General features: G+C 44.7%; 7 protein-coding genes across 7 annotated transcripts; 4 read left to right on the forward strand and 3 right to left on the reverse strand.

The window, feature by feature from the left end:
* Positions 1-77: 77 nt before the first annotated feature.
* Positions 78-2824, reverse strand: I203_104131 (uncharacterized protein; the record flags this gene model as incomplete). The annotated part of the gene is made up of 17 exons (XM_065517472.1): positions 78-158; positions 212-296; positions 379-499; positions 559-622; positions 692-769; positions 830-879; positions 941-1030; positions 1104-1124; positions 1186-1252; positions 1326-1500; positions 1587-1670; positions 1747-1995; positions 2259-2295; positions 2397-2432; positions 2574-2601; positions 2659-2716; positions 2787-2824. 17 exons carry the CDS (start codon positions 2822-2824, stop codon positions 78-80), a joined length of 1362 nt encoding a protein of 453 aa, XP_065374290.1.
* Positions 2825-3645: 821 nt separating this feature from the next.
* Positions 3646-7094, forward strand: I203_104132 (uncharacterized protein; the record flags this gene model as incomplete). The annotated part of the gene is made up of 6 exons (XM_019144276.1): positions 3646-3673; positions 3731-3871; positions 3942-4041; positions 4099-4219; positions 4276-6937; positions 7009-7094. 6 exons carry the CDS (start codon positions 3646-3648, stop codon positions 7092-7094), a joined length of 3138 nt encoding a protein of 1045 aa, XP_019007325.1.
* A 448-nt stretch (positions 7095-7542) lies between these two features.
* I203_104133 (uncharacterized protein) lies at positions 7543-9133 on the forward strand (the record flags this gene model as incomplete). The annotated part of the gene is made up of 4 exons (XM_019144275.1): positions 7543-8031; positions 8133-8159; positions 8231-8431; positions 8495-9133. 4 exons carry the CDS (start codon positions 7543-7545, stop codon positions 9131-9133), a joined length of 1356 nt encoding a protein of 451 aa, XP_019007324.1.
* A 246-nt stretch (positions 9134-9379) lies between these two features.
* Positions 9380-13325, reverse strand: I203_104134 (uncharacterized protein; the record flags this gene model as incomplete). Its single annotated transcript, XM_019144274.1, has 4 exons — positions 9380-9779; positions 9856-10286; positions 10350-10773; positions 10831-13325. The coding sequence occupies 4 exons, from the start codon at positions 13323-13325 to the stop codon at positions 9380-9382; spliced, it is 3750 nt and encodes a 1249-aa protein (XP_019007323.1).
* A 497-nt stretch (positions 13326-13822) lies between these two features.
* Positions 13823-15408, forward strand: I203_104135 (uncharacterized protein; the record flags this gene model as incomplete). Its single annotated transcript, XM_019144273.1, has 3 exons — positions 13823-14113; positions 14251-14384; positions 14472-15408. The coding sequence occupies 3 exons, from the start codon at positions 13823-13825 to the stop codon at positions 15406-15408; spliced, it is 1362 nt and encodes a 453-aa protein (XP_019007322.1).
* Positions 15409-15544: 136 nt separating this feature from the next.
* On the reverse strand, positions 15545-17841 carry I203_104136 (uncharacterized protein; the record flags this gene model as incomplete). The annotated part of the gene is made up of 15 exons (XM_019144272.1): positions 15545-15601; positions 15660-15706; positions 15763-15843; positions 15905-15980; positions 16048-16059; positions 16117-16304; positions 16359-16400; positions 16456-16471; positions 16539-16711; positions 16768-16923; positions 16977-17094; positions 17151-17351; positions 17445-17607; positions 17670-17687; positions 17753-17841. The coding sequence occupies 15 exons, from the start codon at positions 17839-17841 to the stop codon at positions 15545-15547; spliced, it is 1437 nt and encodes a 478-aa protein (XP_019007321.1).
* A 448-nt stretch (positions 17842-18289) lies between these two features.
* On the forward strand, positions 18290-20383 carry I203_104137 (uncharacterized protein; the record flags this gene model as incomplete). Its single annotated transcript, XM_065517473.1, has 7 exons — positions 18290-18478; positions 18592-19008; positions 19065-19448; positions 19518-19757; positions 19819-19935; positions 19988-20131; positions 20189-20383. The coding sequence occupies 7 exons, from the start codon at positions 18290-18292 to the stop codon at positions 20381-20383; spliced, it is 1686 nt and encodes a 561-aa protein (XP_065374291.1).

Below are 20383 nucleotides of genomic sequence, written 5' to 3' on the forward strand. Positions count from 1 at the left end.
ATGGAATTGCAATAGATCATAGTATGTGCATAGAAGGATAGATGAATAACCCATTGATGCATTTCAGTCTTTTACAATCAATTGGTGATCACCCAATCATCCCAATTGATCTTCCTGTTGATCCACCAATACAATGTAGCAGGACCTGGCCAGTGGGTCTGACCATTTGAGATTAGCTTGCGGGTTACATAGTCATGAGAAGGACACTCACAAACACTCTACCTTGACCTCCATTAGCATGATACCAACTTTGTTTATCTGCCCATACAGTATCATCAATTCTACTGTCAATCCACCTATCAATCAGAAACGGATAATGTCAACTTCAGATATCGTCTTTGGGGTCATCAGGTGAGCACGGGATTAGCATTAACTCACTCATTATATCGCTTAGTAGAATCTTCTTTCACCTCAATCACTACGTTGCCCAATTTCGATGATTTAGATAACAATGAAGCTATATATTCAGCTTGGACTTCAAGTTGGAATAATGAACTAACTGAAAAGACCGAAAATGAAAAAGTTAGCACACCCTTCATATAGATTTAAGTGACTTACAATGCCCTGCTGTACTATTGTTACCTTGTAAACTGAAGAAATTTGGAAAACCAGGTATAGCCATCTGCATCATCGCAAACATCAGCTCAGCAATTCGATTATTTGACCAGAAAGAAAGGTCGCGTAGACGTACACCATGATAGTACTCCAGATTATCTCTTTTGCCTGTCATGTTATATTCTTCTCTTCCTTGGATGTTGAGACTCGCAGCCTAAGCAATGGTAATCAGCTCGATTATTCGTTGAATATCCTTGACGAGATGGCCACTCACGGTGTTATAACCTGTAGCCAAAACTATATAGTCGGCACCATACCTCTTGCCTGAAACGTTGGCCAGTCAATGTGCGGTCCTTCCAACGTGATATACAATATATATACTTACCATTACCCAACACGATACCTTCAGATTCGATACGTTGTAGAATACCACAAATGGGTGTGACGTTAGGTTGCTTGAGAGCATTCAGATAACCTTTGATTGCGATACCCATTTCAGCAAGTATCATGCTTTCACTTCAATATCGAGCGACGAAGGTACGACATACCCATCAAAGGTGATCCTGTTACTTCCAAGAGCTACATCTAACTTCAGCTTTTGTCCCACCTCAACGGAAGAAGGGGACTTACGGAAATCAGGTACGATCTTATCCTTTAGTCCCTCAGGAGCGGAATCATACATGAACGTAGCGAACTTCTATATCACATCATCACATCCATTGAATCAATAACCGTCATAAACCAAAACTGAAATACAGCTTGAGAGTCACCTTCTGAATCTTCCTGGCTATAGGCAATCTTTTATCCTCTTTCGTGAACAGGATCCAGTACATCTCCATAAATAGATAGACCCCGAGTCTCGCTAAGCATCGGAAAGGCGGTACAGAATAGAGAAATCTTTGAGTTGTAGTCCATTGGGTCGTATGTGGACCTTCTTTTGCTGGACTATTGGTATTCAACGGTCAGAATTTCACGAACTAAAACGACATATTAGAGCGTGACGTACGGTTGCCGGTGTTGATAAGACTTACCTTGGTACTAACCATCTTACACTTCTTGATACAGCCACTATTTGGATAGAAGGTCTTTTGGACAAAGCAGTAATCAATTGGGTCCTATTTTCCCATCCTCATCCTACTCAGCTCATGCAGAATACAGCTGTAAACAAACAAACATTGACAAGAGGCTTACCCAGTACATCCATTCCCGATAACAACAACTTTCTTCCCCTCCAATTCGTCTAATCCCAATTCCTCAGGCCAGTAAATGGGCTGGATGATCTTACCGTTAAATAGGTCTATACCGGGTATATCGATCTTAGAAGGAGTAGAGAATGCCCCTATGGCAGAGATCAAGTGTGTACATTTCTCCTGAACCTGCTCGCCTCCTTTCGATAGGACGAGGTTGTACTTTGATGTAGAAGGGTTCCAAGTAGATGATCTGAGGGAGGTGTTACGTCAGGAGTGATTGTTGATCGCAAATGGAGTGCCAGTCTTTGTTTTGGGCGTCAGCTTGAGGTGGATGTAGGAGGTGAGGATGGAGAAAAGAGGCGAGACGAGGATGGCGTCAAGTAGAGGAATGAGGGAGAGCACAGTGTAGAAGGAAGGGTGAGGGGAAGGTGAGGGGAAGGTGAGAGAAGGGCGAGAGAAGCAATGTATTGGGAGAGGAGGATAAGTTGAATTGGAAAGCATGTTTGAACTTACATTGCTGGATGGTCTCCCTCGGTGGATGACTTTCGCCCTAATCATGAGAGAATCGAGAGTGGGAGTGATAAAGTGCATCGATACTATCTCACATTGTAGCCGTCATTCGTTGATGAGGTAAAATCATAGATCACTCACTCGCATCGACAGCCTCTGAATTGGTAGTATTAGCTCCTACAAACATTCACAGGTGGACGAGAATAGATACTTCTAACTTACGGATATCGATTTTGATACCATACCCCTGTAGTAGGAATGATCTTCTCAGTGACTAATTATAAAAAGGCTTGGTGATCAATTATTGAATTGACTCACCTCCTACACCTGGTTCTCGCTCGAATATCTTTATCCCAACTCAGTCAGACACCAATACCAAGGCTGCTAACCCTCATGAACTTACGACGAAATCATTCATACCTCCCTGTTGTAAAGAGAGTGCTACAAATATTCCACCGGAACTGCATTTTTGTGATTGCTATCAGTCAACTCGTTCGCCGAAACTTCAGAGGATGGGACTACTGTACGTACCCTGCACCGATGATAGCTATTCTGGGGTTATTGTCCATACTGCAGATCTACTGATTGACCCTCTAGGGAAAGAATCCGTGAATATGGAGTAGATCTTGTAAAGAGGACCTCTTTCCATATTCATTTATTGAAATTTGGATAAAAAGGATGACGATCTATCTTATCAAAATTGCAGAAGCACATAGCGATCTACGGTCAACCGGTGATGATGGATGCAATTCCTATCCAAAGCAGTGTCAAAAGCAAATCTTACAGCCCGAAATGCTCGGTACATGAATCAGACTGCATCGCACCTTACCCGAGTTCACATGCACCACACATCCATGGTGAGCTAGCAGTATAACAAGAGCAAGCATGCATGCATGACATACATACGTAACTCGCATCGTTGAATCCACGCTCACCAGTCCCATCTTATCTGACGCGCAGAACCAAACAAACCTGGATTGAGATTGGGATAAAATGGGGAAATCACCCCCAAGATATTCGATCGACTCACACGTATACTTGTACTAGACCGCGTTTGATTTCTCAACCCTGATCAAGTTGAATGATGAAAACAAACTCGTACCCATGCACTGACAATAACTATCCATACATACATAATACCTAGATTCTTATGACAGTCATTTACCACATTCACTCCTTATAGCATATATCAGATAGATAGATAGATACGACCATCATAATCCCAGTGGTGATCGACACACCCAAAAGAGCACGAAGGATCCGTGGATCGTGGACCATTCCCGGAGTAAACAACCTATGACCGTGCTATAACGACAAGCCTTCCTCTTCAAGTACAACCTACCAACTATATACTATCATTTCTCATCTTATCGATACATAATCATCAAATATGGATGCTAATGCGATCCAAATAGCCGGTAAGCCATTATTCCAACATGGGTATCACTCCTAGCTGACTCCTACTTGCCATTTAGTCCGATGTCGACCATGGCATCCTACCAAGGAACTACCATTCATAGTCCAACCCACCAATCAGCCGTTCTTCTACGGAGATGGAAATCTAGGTACATCATCGACTAGACCTGCAGCACCGGGAGCATTGAGGAACGTAGTGGGTAAGTTAACGCCAACCTCTGGGATCAATCAGTCAATGGGAACAGGACCTGATGGATGAGTGCAATGCAGAGGTCATCGATAGTAGAGAATTAGATTTTGATAAACCGCAAGATCCTAGTGGGAATAGGAGAGGAGCGTTTATGGCTGGAAGAAGATATAAGAATAGAAAGTAAGCTATCATTTGTTACTACCATGCCATAACGGAAGCTGACACATGTGAGAATAGGTATGTCTTCGACCAAGTGTTCAGTATGGAAGCGAGTCAGGAAGAAGTCTTTGAAAGGACGGCTAAACCACTTCTACCTGGTGTACTGGATGGATATAACGCTACTGTATTTGCTTACGGAGTGAGCACTCTCACTTTTTGACTGCTAACCAGATGACGAGCTAATGCAGGACATAGGCAACTGGTTGTGGTAAAACGCATACTATATCCGGGACAGAAGAAGAACCTGGTATAATCGTTCGTACAATGAGAGAACTGTTCGACTTGGTGGAAGATACAAAGCTTCAATACGATACATACTTTCAGATGTCAATGGTGGAGATTTACAATGAAACGATCAGAGATCTGTTGAGTGATGAGTATCCAGCTTGTCCACCTGGTGGACTGAAATTGTTAGAAAATGAGAAAGAAAGAGTAAAAGTCGCCAATGTGACCAACAAGACACCAACATCAGTGGAGGAAGTTATGGCTCTAGTCATGCTCGGTAACGAAAGGAGGAGTACATCATTCACAGCTCGAAATTCGACTTCATCAAGATCACATTTGGTCTTACAGATCAACGTAGTTAGGAATGAGAGAGGATCAGATGTCGATGTAATCAAGTCGACCGTAACTCAATGCTCCACTTCTGCGACATTGTCAATTATCGATTTAGCAGGAAGTGAAAAAGCTTCAGTCAACCGTGGACAACGAATGAAGGAAGGTGCCAACATCAATAAATCTCTATTGGCTCTCAGTGGATGTATCTCAGCTCTGTGTCAACCGCCTGTTAGAGGTGTACGTCAACATGTCCCATACAGGGATTCAAAACTCACCAGATTATTGAAATTCTCCCTGGGTGGTAATTGTAGGACGGTGATGATCAATTGTATCTCACCGAGCTCGAAAGATATCGAAGAAACCAACAATACTTTACTTTGGGCTGATAAAGCTAAGAAAGTGTCTACGAAGGTATCGAGGAACACTGCTGGTGTGGAACTACGAACCGCTCAATGGATTCAGAAAATTGTCACGCTGGAAGCTACGATCAAATCACTTGAGGGTCAACTAGCAGCTGGACATAATGCTTCGTCAGGAATGCAACAACGTAGGCTGAACAAGGCTAGAACCGACGCTTCAGAGGAATTAGGTAGAGTGGAAAAGGAGCTGGATGAGCTGTTACCGGTCATCCTTGAAGGTACAGAGATGGATGCGTTATGGAATGGGTCAGTACTCCAAGTGGAAGCTTTGGAGACTAGATTAGCAGATATTGAGGTCGAAATACAGTCTGGTCGATCATTGGAAGATGCTCAGAGGGAGAAGAACCATATCAGATCATTGATACAACAACAAGATCAGTCATATCGGTTCAATTCGGAGATCCAATCTGGCATTCAGAATAAATCCTTAAAACACATCACTCTGAGTAATCTACTAAAGAAAGCTGAAGAGAGAAATTTCGATAAGGATCTTTCAGAAGCTAAATACGAACATCAAATTGCGATCATGGAGCATCAAGCTCACGTCATCAGAAGTATGGCAGCAGCCAAAGAAAGAGGTCTAAGAGATTACATTGCCCAACAAGCTGACATGGCTACGAAATCTGCCTCGCTCCTGTCAAGATTCTCAATTTTACTTCATAATGAGGTATCATCACTCTCAGACGGGTCAGCAGACCCTGACACGATGGTCAAAAAATTGCATTCATTGTTGAATACTGTTGATACGAGTATATCTACGTTATTCGGCGAATCTCCAGCTCCCTTATCAGTAGCTCCTACAAGATTACCAGTCTCGTTAGCTGCTCCTTCACCCCGTCGACCTTCAGTCAGACAATCTACTTCCCCCAAACGATTCCTGAAGAAAATCTCGCCCAAGAAAATTATGCCACTTCGACCAAGTTTGTTTGGGATTTCATCTGGCAATTCTAGCTCTGCACCTAGTGAGAAGAAAGGTCTGAGATGGAGGGACGAAGCTGGAGAAGGGAAAATAGATGATAGGTCCATCGCACCTGATTGTCCCGTATTTTCAAGTCCTTCGACGAATGCTGAGGAATCAATCAGGAACGACTCGTCAGCTTCTTCAGATTGGGAAGATATCAAGCCTGTCCAGCCAAAATCCTCATCACCACTAATCCCAGCGTCACTCCGCCCATTAGGTAATCCTCCTCCTCCTCCAGCTCCTAGCTCAGCAAAACCACCAAATACAGGTGGCGAGAACACAACAGAAATTCCAGCATGGAAACAAATGAGGATGATGCGTAATATGGGAGCTCAACAGTCTATCGAACCCATCGCTGAAGAATCACCTACAAAATCGCCAATAGGTCTAGGTCGACCTTCAGGTCCAGGTTTGATGGGTCCTCCCGCTCGTCCTGCTCGACCTGGACCATTGGGCGAACTACACAGTGCACCTGTACCTTCATCATCTAGACCGTCAACCTCCCTATCACATTCAACGTCAATGACTAATCTCCTCAGACCCACTGCGGCTTCAGCGGCTAAAAGTAATCTTCCGACTTCGAATTCATCGGTATTTGCCAATGTTAAAATACCGTTATCGTCTTTCGCTTCTTCTTCAAACTCCAACTCGTCCATGTCGATGGGAAACACATCGTCCAGCTTACCTTCCAGAAGAGTATCGATGATTGGACCTGCAAGACATGATAGACCCAAACAACGTTTATCGATGTTACCATCGTCATCATCTTTCCACCCTCACTCTGCTTCTGCTACTGGATCTGGTGATTTGTCGTTATCACTCAAAGGACTACCTGTACCTTCTTCTTCGTCAGGAGGGAATACAAGTATACTAGCTAGTGGAGCGAGGAGAATAGGCGGGCCGAGATCTTCGATGTTGTGTGAGTTGAAAAGTTGAATCAGTCGTAAGATCGGATAGAGCTGACATACCTTTTAATCTTGCGTTTGGTAGCTACATCGACATCTGGATTACCTAGAGGTCCAAGACCAAGTATAGCAGCTACAGCAGGAGAGGCAAGTAAACCCCAATGGAGATGAGAGAGTTGCGACAACGAAAAGACAACATTGTAATCATATATACCTTTAGTCTTCAGCCACTAGGACAATTTTACATTTTCTCATTAACTTCGTCATCATAAAGGACAATTCACCCCATTTATCTATCATTTGTGCATACCCTTAGTATTATGTGCTTTCCTTCAACTTTGTTTGCAACCACGTAGGTTCCTCTGATACGATAAAATATCATATTACGATACGATGTATATATTTTTAGGTGACAATGTGATAATAATGAAATCATTCGCGTCGTGATCGGACCAGATGAAATGGAGGAACGTGCCAAATGATTTCCATCTCATCACCCTTTTCCTCCCTCATCTCGCAATCTTCCACTCACTTAAGGTAACACGAGATGAGGCTCATCGAGCTATGGTAGTGCGCTACGAAAGGGGGAAACGAGAATGATTATACCGTCATCAGCACTATGAAACCTTCGACCCCGACCTCGACACCATTGACCGGCCAATTGCACCCTCATCCTCAAGCTGAAACACAACCCCATTCTCGACCAGCATTTATCTACATTCCTACTTCAAACTCGACCGCACCTCCTACCGATCCAACACCGATCTCCATTCCAGATTCGCTACCTCCCTCTCAACCTTACGAATCCAGACGTACCATCTTAAATCGAGCATATCCACTTCTCTTTTTGGTCATTATAGATACCTTTTACACCTACAGGCACTTCTCAAGCCTGTCATTCTCGACCAGCTTCATATCATTCATTAGGATAATCACTCTGGTATATGTGGGATTTACCACGAGATGGAGGTACAAGAAAAGTTGGGTGATGTTACTTTGTGGATTGACGTTGATTTATTCGATTTGGGAGGGATGTAAGAGGTTTATGACGAGGGGTGGAGACGACAGTAACAAAGAAGCGGGAAGGGATGGGAAGTATTTGATGATTGTAAGTTTTAACAGTCATGTATCTGTGTTATTCCTTCGTCGCACTTCCCGGGTTTGTTGATAAATTGTATCAATGCTGATACTTCATATTTGACGATTTAGACAAGTATCCTATCAATAATAGAATATGTGAGTCTTCCTCTTCTAACGTGTCTTGCCCAGCATCAACAATCATTAATGTACATCTCGTTCTGATACAGCTATCATACCTTCTCTTACTTCGTCTCTTCCCTCCACCTCCATCTTCGCACACTGCAAATCTATCATACAAGCTCCCTCTGGCGCAAACGCCCTCTTCGGTGAGATATCGATCAACTTCCACTAGAAATACACCTGGTTCAGTACGTTTCCACCCTCAGAGTCAGCATAGGAGACACGTCTCAAGAGGGACATTGAGATCTGTACGTGTACGTAGTCGTGGTAATACGATCGATGGGCGCATGGACAATAGTGCCATATCTCAGTTGGTTGGATCAGACCAACAGGGAATGAGGTATGAAGCGGACCAAGGAGATGTATTCACTTCTTCGACTGAGATTGGGATGTCCTCTGGCTATGGGCTAGAAAGGAGGAGTTTGGACGGGTCGTCATTACATCCGCATGAAGATGAATACGAAGAAGATCAACTATATGATGATGAAGAGGAACAAGACTATGAGCAAGAGGGGTACGATACAACCGAAGATGAATCATCGTATAGCCCCCCTCGAAATACGATCAACCTAGATAACCTAGATAACCTAGAAGGTCAAGAAGTATATGACCTCGATGGGAATGAGGTTGGGGAGGAAGAAGATGATGATCAATCGGTCTCTTCGATTTCTTCCTCATCTATCATCGATCTCCCACCTCCTCTAATGACTTTACCAAGCAGATCCACAAGTCTCAACATTAATATGAACATAATAGGATTAGAGAATTCGCCAATAGTTGGACCGTTAATCAGGAGAAGTAGAAGTGCGAGGTTCGTTCCTTCAAGTTGGGGTAGTCTAAGTCCAAATTCACCGGGGAGATGGTTCAATAATCAGAATCACATTCAAAATCAGCAGAATCGAGACCAAGCGCAAGAGGAGTTAGGTGATTACGGGACCTTTGAGGGGTGATTCGAACATTCAAATGAACTCTTCTGTTAGAATGAAGCATCTGTATATTTGTATTATTTGCTTTAGTAGTAAATCGCCGTTCGATACGGTCAATGCAATCGATGTATGCCCTAGATATCAGAAAATCATATTAAGTCATAGCCTGTACTTGCATCCTGTTCGATATGACAGGTAAAACGTATCGTACCGCATGATACATTCTTCCAGGTATTCGCTGCAACTCACGAGAATACAATAATGTATACTCTAATTAATCACCTTCACAACTCTCACACCTTCCCAATCCCTCCTGAAGATCTCATGTCCTTTTTCGAAATTCACTACTGTCTTTACTTTCCCATCCCCTTCTCCTCCCAGTACCATCGAAGTATGTTTTCTGCATATATACTCCGGAATGACAGGTCTAAAAATAGCCATACAAGGTTCTTCCATTATATCTCTGTAATCCATCCCTGAACTGTCTACTTCAGGTTCACCCGATCCTGTCGGAGGGAGGTATTCGACAGAAATGAATTTGGAATCTTTCCTTCGGGAGTTGGATCCTCCGAATGCTGCTTTGAGGGATTTCAATCCGGAAGGTCGAGATGTTAAAGTTGGCGTGGTAGGAGACGAAGAGGAAGAATCAGGTTTGATAGTCGATATTAGCCTATTACATCATGGATGCATCAGCATTTGACACTTGATAGCGGTATTCCCTTGGTTGAGAGGCTGGATTGACTCACTTTCCACCATCCTTGAGCAATCTCCTTGCCGCATCAGATACTCGACTCCCACCAACCGTATCAAACACGTGATCCCAAGCGCCTTCTTCAAGACTCAACATGACAGCTGCTGGACTACCCATCAACACACCCTTCGCACCATTGTCCATACATGCTTTATGATGTTCGTGCGAATCGTCTCCTCCGGGAATGACAGCTGTGATATTCACACCGTTCCTTGACATCTCTTGACATACCAACGCCGCTACACCTTGATGGGCATTCAGAATCAGTGCGCGAGAATGTTTGATTAGGTGAGTTCGGACTGCTCTGGCTGCAGCAACTCCCTGTAGAGGGAGGAGGGAAAGTTGTTCGAGTGACAAGTTAGTAGGGAACGGTGCTCTTGAGATACGTCGGCGATCCACTACGATGTATTCTGATAATGCTCCGCTCTATCGTTTCATCAACCCATTGGGTCAGTGTTTTGTCTACATGTCCTGATATAGTCATCTCACCTTTCGAATATCGAGTATCCCAATGACCAAATCCCCTCTGACCACTTCCTTCTCATCTGCTCCCACAGTCAAAGCTCTTCCGATGAAGCTTCTTCCAGGAACATACTTGCCAACTTCCCATCTCGCTTTCTCGTCCAAAGCCCTCACATCAATCTGATCGATGGCTACCGCATATACCTGAACTAGTAATTGGGAATCACCGACTTTGGTCGGTGGTTTGAGATGGGAGCTGAAATCGACCAAAGGCGGCAATTGGTCTCTTAGGTGCGCAGGTGTAGAAGAATGTCTTGAGAAAGTCGTGATGAGTACGATAGACGCCATCGTAGCATGTGGCATACCGAGGATACGTGAGTCTAGTCCATTGGAATTGGCAGATTTGGCCGGATTGATAGGTCGATATGCTCCAGAGGGCAACACGAGATTACTGTCATCAAGGGGGGATGTCAGCTTGAAACAATAGTAATCTGAATAGCTGACTGACGTGTATCCACCGATACTCTCAGGAGCCCTCCCATTTGATTCCATTAATACTCCATCCCCATAACTACCTCCTTCCCACTTCCTATCTTTGGAGTAATCATGATTTCTAAATCCAGCAACCGATTTACTTCGTCTAGTAGGCATCCGGGGTATGACCCTCTCCTCGTCATCATGCCCCACCTCACTCTTCGCCCTGAATATACTAGATCTACGAGATGGATTGTATGACCCCCAATCTTGCATTGAACTTCTTCTACCTTTACCACCACCGCCGCTTTCTGAGGCAGCTGATCGATACAGTCTGTCGGAATCTTCGTTCGTCATTTCAGGTAAGATGGTGAGTAGATCCGGGTTGAGGAACGATGGTGGGTTGAATGTCATCGGCGAGGTAGATTGTGCGTGAGACATGACAGATGGCGGTCGATGACTCATCATTGATGAAGTTGGTCTGGAATAGTCCATTGAAGGAGACATTGGACGAGATGAGTATATCTCAGATCCAATCCTTGACGGTGTTCTAGCCAAAGATGGCGAAGTCGTCGAATGACTGATACTGAGTGATCCTACACGGGCAATGGGAAAAGCTAAACTTCCAGGTTCCGGGCTAGTTGTCTCTCTTCCTCCATCGAACGGTGTTGTACTCTCACTTGTTGCCTGACTATTGTAATCTTTCTTGAGATACGACCTACTTGGCATTTCCAGTCCATCGGACAATTGAGAATATTCGCTAGGCGACGAATCACCTCTACTTGGTGGTCTCAACCCCTGAGGATAACCATTTTGACTCTCTCTTGAGCTCGTCCCATACACAGGTAATCTCGATCCATCGGTTATCTTATCGAAAGTCGGTGAGAGTGATGCAGAAGGTAGCGGCGTGAATTTAGATTGTCTAGGTGGAGGAGGTTGGAATTCCGCCCATCCATCACCGCCGGAAGCAGGCATGAACATGATCGGAGAGGACGGCCTAGACCTAGCTGAATGAGCTGCGGCCCATCCGCCTTTGCCGTACCCACTTATCGATCCAGAACCTTTTATACTGCCCTCGGGTCGATTGGGTGCAGAAGTGTACGACGCTTCGGAGTTAGGTACAGAAGGTCTTCTGACACCTGGGAACTCTTCAGAGGAGTGACGTGAGAAATGCCTGGCGGTGGATTGTCGCGAAGGTGCTCGAGAGGCATAGCCATCTAATGAAGGGGGAGTAGAGCGACCGACGACTGAAGATGGTTTGGACCAAGCTCCACTCTTTCGACGATCAAGCGCATTTTGTCTATCTGATTCCTCGTCTTCGTCCGATCCAGCTTGTCCAGATGCACTCTGCGCATCGTCGTCTTCGTCTCCATGTTTGAGCATCTGTACCAAATTGCTTGTCTGTATAGGTGAAGATGAAGTGTCTGATGGTTGACGAGAGACGAACGGTCGATCAGGATGCAAAGAAGAGCTATTAGAGGACGAAGGTTCAGAATGAAATGGCGATTGAGCAGGATCCGGTATAGGTGCCGGAGTAGGAGGTAAAAAGTTGAATGAAGGTGGTGCGACAGATGGATTTGCGGGTTTGGGCGTAGTAAGGTTTTCACTCTCTGTAGAAATGGGCATGGGCAGCTGAAGATCTTCCAGTGATGTTCTAGGGGTATAGAATATATCTTCTTCCTCTTCTTCGCCTGAATCCGCATTTCCAATTACCACTTGAGGCGCTTGTATCTGTTTTGTCTGTTCAATTGGCGCAGATGCATGAGGGGATTTCACGGTTGACATCTGCTGCGTTGAGGAATTGGGAGTCGACATCTCTGAGCTTGGCGGCGTGAGTATCAGCGGTTTCATGTAATTCGGCCGGACAGGCTTCTGCCGTATCGTCTCTGAATGGGTCGGAGTGATGGGTGACAAGGGAGGAACAGGGGATGAAGGTGCGGAAGAAGAAGATCCACTATTCCTTGAATGTATCGGTGGGGGCATAGGTAATGATATGGTCGTGGAGGTAGGTGAAGAAAGTACAGATATAGAGTCATTTTCGTGAATGGTTGATTTTGGCTTCTTCTTCTTCTTGATTGTCCCTGCTCTCGAGACGGGTCTACCATCTTCTTCTCCTCCAGCTTTACTAGGTGCTTTGATCGACTTCTTTCTAGTGGTTCCGACAGCTGAGCTAGGTGATTTAGGTAGAGGAGGATTATCATGTATGATCTGACCATCCCTCAAAGTGATATTACTAACTACCCTTCTAGCAGGTTTGGGAAACCTACTTCCCGTCGATATTGTATTGCCCGGTTGTCCATCACTCATTGCTGAGCTCGATACGGTCGACGAAGGACCTCTCGAACGAGGTTTACTAGGTCCAGCATGACTATATTGATTGAAATGGTCGTCATATCTTGAGGAGGGGGAAGAGGTGTAGTAAGGATTCTGAGGTTGACCTTGATCTGACCATGGTGATGAATGGTATGGATCCGCATATGATCTGGTAGGTTTGTTTAGCACCGCTTGAAGGAAAGTGGGTTTTGGCATCCTGGTTGATGTATGAATACGCTGTATGTCGTCGATGTGAGAGGATGTAGATTTGTTTACGGGTTACCGTGGATCTAAGGGTCAATGGATTTCTGCTAGTGCAATTGAGCTGGTTTTGATCGGTCTTACTGGTGTGTGTGACCCAGTTCACAGCATCGTATAATGGGGTCCGCTAGTGGGATGGCAAACAAATGGAAGCTACAGATGACAGTATATAGGAAGAAAGAAAGAATACAGTTGCCAAGATGGAAAGATCAATGTTTGGTTAATGCGGTTATGAAAGGGAAATTGGTGAAAAATCACATCCCAACGTAATGATAGAAACGAAGAATGACGATGAGGCTCATATCACGGCTTTTGATCAATCATTTACTATACTACTATTATTTCATTCGAGACTATCCATAACAAAGCCATCCTATCGATCAACGGTCCGTCACACATCGTCTGCCGAATATACAAGATCACTTTCCCAGTCACCATCAATGATATAGCCAATGCTCACTCCACCATACCATTTCTCCATCGTCGCTTGCCCTTCATCCCTCACTTCGAATGGCCCCGAGTTACTCTATCGGGGCTCGATCCCCGCCCCGAGGAATAAGTCATTCATTGAGCGATTGAGCCTCAAGACAATCGTAATACTCAGGAAGAAAGCATTGAAAGAGGATGATCCTCTGATGTTATGGTCGAGGAGGAGGGGGATACAGATAAAATGGATCAAAGCTGAGGAAATGGGTGAAGAGAAATTGGGAATGGGTAAGAATGAAGTGTTGGAGGTTTTGAAGGTGAGTTTGGCCTCACATACTCATCCATCTGGTATTGTAACTTTCTTCCCCCATATACATGATATTCTTCTACTTGGTATATCGTCACAGGTCACCTGATTGGACTGACAACGTGTGACCTTCTTCTCATGATTCAGATCATCCTCGATATCAAATCATACCCACTATACATATCAGATATCGATGGGATCTCACATACCACCTTGATCGTAGCCTGTCTAAGGAAATTACAAGGATTGAATATGGAATGTATAATCAACGAGATATGTCGGTGAGTCTGAAATTTCCCTTCACAATACGATCATATCTTTCTCGAGCTGAGCTGAGCTGATTCATGAATGAACGGTACATATCACAGTTTCGAACCTGAATACCTCGATCTTCCTCTTTTACCATTCATCCAATCATTCTTATCTCTCAATACCTCCGATCCAACATTGATCTTACCCCAAACTCCTTATCCAGGATGGTTATGGCCAGGATCGACCACCCAGTCAGGTCAAGGTAATATCAGTGGTAGTAACATGGGTAAATCACGAGATCGATCCGGTTCGACTCTATCATCTTCATCCACTCAGTCAACCACTAATACAACATCCCTCCCATTCCCTCATCCATTATCTATCCGCAAACATCCAACTATGAAACTTACCTTTCCTATCCTCCCTCCCCCACCGCCTTCAACAGCGGGGCAGGGGATGACTCCTCCTATGGGATCATCACCTATGATAGGTCTTTCAAGGGTCAACTCAAGGCGAGACAAAATCCCCTTACATGAAGATGGAAGTATAATAGGTCAATCAGTTAACAACATATCTGATACCACCACCAACAACCAACAGTCACAAGCTGATGAAAGTGTCAAGACTCAGGGTGAAATTGGAAATGAAAACAAGTTGGGTAGAACAGTATCATTCCATTCTATATCTGAACGACAATCACAATCACAATCGCTACCTAAGCAAGCCCAAGTACCTGAACCGAAATCGAAATCGACAACCACACCAACGCCCACACAGTCAAATCAGTCTTCACCGTTGAAATTATCAAGAGAACAAACACATACTACCTCGCCTACTTCTTCAGATCTCCAATCAACCGAGGGAGAAGAAGACACTGTTGAAGATGGTAGATTACCAAGAAGTGAATATCAAGATGATGATGATGAGTATTACGAGGATGAAGATGAAGATGAATATGAAGAAGAAGAAGAGGAGGATGAGGATGATGATGATGAGGGTAATGAACCTACTTCCCAATATATCTCAGCATTGGATTTAGCTGGGTTTGGATAACTTAAAAATTACTATACGGTGCGCAAATTCGTCAAGTTTAGTTGTATGCATTCATTATATACATGATTTTGGATCTGCGAGAGTCATTTTAACACCATCCTAATTGTAATCACCCAAAACACCAAGCCACTAACGTCTAATCCTTAGAGATGGCAGCGAGTTCGTACATGTACGAGCCGAGTAATTTGGTACCCTATAAACGATAACATGTTATCAGCATCAATCTGCTCCTGAGTTTCGATCATACTTACGTTGATATAGTTGCTGGTATCGATTTTCTCGTTAGTCGAGTGAGCACCTAGATATCATATTAGCTCTACGTATTCCGCCATCAGATATATACAATTAGCTCACCATCATCACCTCGTCCCACGGGAAGCAGAAGAACATTCAGGTTGAGGATGTTTGCAAAGTCAAGGGTTACGGGGATAGAACCTATGAAATATCGTTAGAGCGAGCTGTACATGAAGAGAGATGGTACTGTAACACCACATACCTCCTTCTCTGGTGTAATCGGGAGTTTGTCCATACACCGCTTCAGTAGCTTTGTGAGCAGCCCTGTATGAGTAATGCTGTATGCGTATAAAGTCAAGCATCAGCTGCATCCTGGATAGAGCCTGTGGAATAGTGCCAGCTTACGTTAGGATCGGCCTGTGTACAACGATGGATCAGCAAAGACAATCAATTTGGTTTTAACTGCATACTTACAATCCAAGGTTCACCACCATGGGTCAAGTAGACATCACAGGTGTTCTTTGAGCCCAGCTTAGCGAATTCTTCCTTGACGTATTTCACAACGTGCTCGGTGACACCAGCGACTGTGAGGTTGGGTACGAGTCTGATCGAGAATTTACCCTTTACTTGACACGGGATAACGGTCTTTGAACCAGGAGCAGCTGTGATTCATCGTCAGCAATGAGAAAAGGCCTTTTCGGAGAAATGCCACTCACAGAAAGCACCTTCGATGCCGTGTAATGACAAACTTGGGTTACCTATCATTCTTGTCAGTTACATATACCTCTCAGCGGCTTTCAACAGGTAACGCACGCATTCGGCCCATGAGCTGTGAGTTGGATGTTAGCCTTCTACACTACACAACTTTACAAAAGCGTGATATATTCCTGACTTACAGTCTTTACGGTGTCATTTGAGATCGTCACATCTCCACCGACTGCACCGTGGATGTCCGACATCGAGAAGTGGATAGCTTCGAATTTGGCTTTCTCGTCATCGGTCAAAGGAGCTATCATCTCCTTGACACCGGGGATGAGGATCTCTCCAGAAGGAGTAACAAGCTTGGACACTACAGCGTGGTCAAGTTAGCTTAGCTTTGGGGCAACAGATAAGAGTACAGCTCACTCAGAGCAATGAGATCGGTCATAGGTTCATGTACCGTACCACCAAATACACCAGAGTGCAAATCCCTATCAGGACCGTTGATCTTGATTTCATAGTAGTTGATACCTCTTAGACCATAGGTAAGACATGGTGTTTTGGTATCGAGCCAATAGTTGTCTATAAAAGTATATCAGCTTTTTGTCTAAACTACACGTAGACTTCAAGCTCACCCGAGATACACATGCAATCTACTCCAGAAAAGAATTCGTCTTTCTCTGACTCGATGAATTTATCAAGGTTCACTGAACCGTTCTCTTCCATACCTTCGAAACACATTTTCAAGTTTACCTGAATTCATGAATCAGCTAGCTCATCCAGCTCTATGTCTGCTGACTGCTGCTCACTGGAAGTTCGATACCCAGATTCTTATGAGCCTCTAAGACGTTGATCCAACCCAACACAGGACCTTTATCATCCGTCGCACCTCTTCCATACAATTTACCTGAACCTTTAGGATCGGGTGTAAGCTCGAAAGGGGGGTAAAGCCATCCATCCTCTTTCAAGGCAGGTTGAACATCGTAGTGACCGTATACCAAAAGCGTTTTCTACAGGCAGCAATCACGCCATTAGTATCATCATCAAAGGAAGGGTTGTAGTCTGGGGTCCGCCAAACGAGAACAAGATTATATGGTGCTTACCTTCTTGGGGTCGTTGCCTACTTGGCCGATGATGACAGGAGGGAGATCTACTTCTTTACCTTCCAAGGTGTGTTTACCGATACCTCTCTTCTCGACTGTAGCGCCAAGGGCAGTAAGTTGTTGAACGAGGTATTCACCCATGGCTTCTACATCTTTTACGTAGCTGTAGATATGAGGGGTATGATCAGCTGATGGAAAGAGCCCCTTACATAGCTGAGTGCTCACCTTAAATTACCAGAGACTCTATCCCAGGCATATTGGATGGTCAGTCATCAAGTCTGCCTCTACATGGAGGGCATTACACTCACGAGGCGATTGCGACAGCGTCAGATAGTCTCTTTATATAATCATCTTTATGATCGTCGACGTATGTGAGGAATTGCGGGTTGGCTGCCATTGTGTCTATGTGCTCAATTATCTCAAGGATTTGATATGATATATTGGGAGTGGAAACGTAAACTGAGATAGACGAGGGATGATAGGATGATATGAGAGTACCCGGACAGCGGAGAGGAGAGCGGAGTTGACCGAATCAAAGGACATTTTGCTCAGATGCCATATCATGCGGTCACATAAGGGTACCACGTGGAACATCACATCGCTTTGACCTCCACCTCCCATGTCCACCCCTCTTTGGAAAACTTGAAAAGAGGTCAAACTGATTCAGATATCCTCTCTATCTTTCTTCTCTTCTTCTTTCTTACCATTCTATCGTCGTTTAGCCCTGTGACAGTCATCTTCAGCCTCTGACCAAGGGGCAGATGACTTGGCTGGATTGCTTGTTTCAGCCCTCGACGCTCTACAGAATCACTGTACCATTTACATATGTCATTTCCTTTCCCACCATGACCATACCAGCCCCTTCTTCACCTCCCAGAGTGTTGAGGAATCAAGTCATCATCTTCTCCCCTCCTAAAGTCGTAGAAATCGATTCGGTCATCTCGAAACGACCTTCGACGCCTCCTGATGCTCCGCCTGCATCGCCTACGCAAAAGGAAAGTACGACAAAGATACCTGTATCGGCCAAGAAACAGGTATGTGCGCTTTCTCTTTTCGTCTCGGAGCCGATCGTATCTGTATTCTTGATATCGGTATCCACTCATCATCCAGATCCTGTATGGTTGAGATTGATTCCGTGACCTTACAGCCTCCGATCAAGAAGAAGCCTTCCATGACCATCGTGATGGGACCGCACTCGTACCAGCAATTAGACCTTTTCTCTTCCGATGAGAGTTCCAATGAACACACCCACTCCTCATCTCAAAGCTTCGGTAGAGGTGTACACATCCGGTCAAAGACTGTCTCGCCCACTCCTACTCCACGTAGACCTCCTCCGATCGCTTCAGCGTCCGACCGAGCATTCACACCGTCGCCCGAGCCCATAGACTGGCTGGACTTTTCGGATCCACAAATAGCTTACGAAGAGTATGGTTCAGTGTTTGAAGACTTCGGCTCCTGGTCAGGAGAGAGTTCGAGCGATGGATACGATAGTCCAAGTCCGGTGATCATCACTCCCGAGGTTTCTCAAGCTGCTCCGAGGATGGTATTCAACTCACATGATCTCGTAAGTCAGCTAAGCGAGTTTCCTGGAAGCGAATGTTACAGCTGACTTAGGAATAGTCTGTATTGTTTGGTCAACCAGCTTTATTCCTACCCCCCACTCCTCCATCCACACCTTTTATAGCGAGAAAGAGAATAGCAAGTAAATCGCCTGACCTCTCTATCATTCTATCGGTATCTACGCCTAGCACTCCTTTCAATACTTCCAGTACGCTACCCATCCCTCACTCACCTTCCAGTCTCAGTGCACCTGGACGGCTCTTCAATTTAGTATCGTCTCTGGATATAGACTTAAGACTAACAGAGGGGGTAACAACTGAGACTTCTCGGGATGAACAAGTCATCATCTCTGAATCAGATGGGGTAAAGGATAAAAAGCTTCAGTGCAGTGCATGTGGTAAGGATGTGGAGTACAAAAAGGCGAAAAAGATGATACCTTGTGGGGTAAGTTCTCGGATAACCATCTCCCTGTTAATCAGATCTCCATCTGATACACCGCCGCTTATCACCTAGCATATCACCTGTTCTTCATGTTTTTCTTCAACTATCTCTGCCGTCTCGCCCGATCGAGCGCACTCGCAATGTGTAGCCTGTACCACCAATCTTACGACTTTCGAGCGTGTCAAGAACATCTCATACGTCGACTCTTGTGGTCACCTCGACTATTGTGACGGTCGCTTCAGCAGATACAACATACCTGTGGCAGAGAACGTCGAAAATTCAGTTGTTATGAGAATTGACAATATCGCTTGGGCAAGTACCGAAAGTTCTCATCATCCAGTAAAAGCTCTGTGCTAACTAAACTCCTTCACAGGATATGACTCCGGAGATAGTTGAAGGGTTCTTGCCACCGAATACCTTGTCCGAACAAGTTCCTCAAGCCATTCACATCCCTCTCAACCGATACGACGGTAAAACAAAGGATTATCTGGTGAGTGAGGACTATCTAGACATACACTGAACTTGTTTCCGTGTTTGTATAGTACATCGAGGTAGCATCGCTTGACGCTGCGAAACATATCCTTCAAACTCGTCAAAACAACCATATGCCCGGTGGACCATTGACAGGAGGAAAGAAAAGACCTGTTACGATTACAATCGTCTCTCACATTGAGCTTGTTACAGAAGTAGGTCACTCGCTTCACCCGTTACGATTAGCGTTCTGACGAAGGGAGTGGGGATAGCTTCGACCACATACACCTCAAGAGCTCCACTCTCTCCTAAATCTGTGTCATATGGCTTTGGGTCCTCCTACACCCGCTTCGCGCTTTGTCAAATCACGTCATGGACCTTTCTACGCACTCATGTCAATCATGAGCAAGCTGAGTGGGAAAGGTAGTCCAGCTTATTGGGATTTGTTCCGTGAGCGAACAAACTAA

The sequence above is a fragment of the Kwoniella mangroviensis genome (genome assembly GCF_000507465.2).
Source record: "Kwoniella mangroviensis CBS 8507 chromosome 1 map unlocalized Ctg01, whole genome shotgun sequence".
Lineage (NCBI taxonomy): Eukaryota > Fungi > Basidiomycota > Tremellomycetes > Tremellales > Cryptococcaceae > Kwoniella > Kwoniella mangrovensis.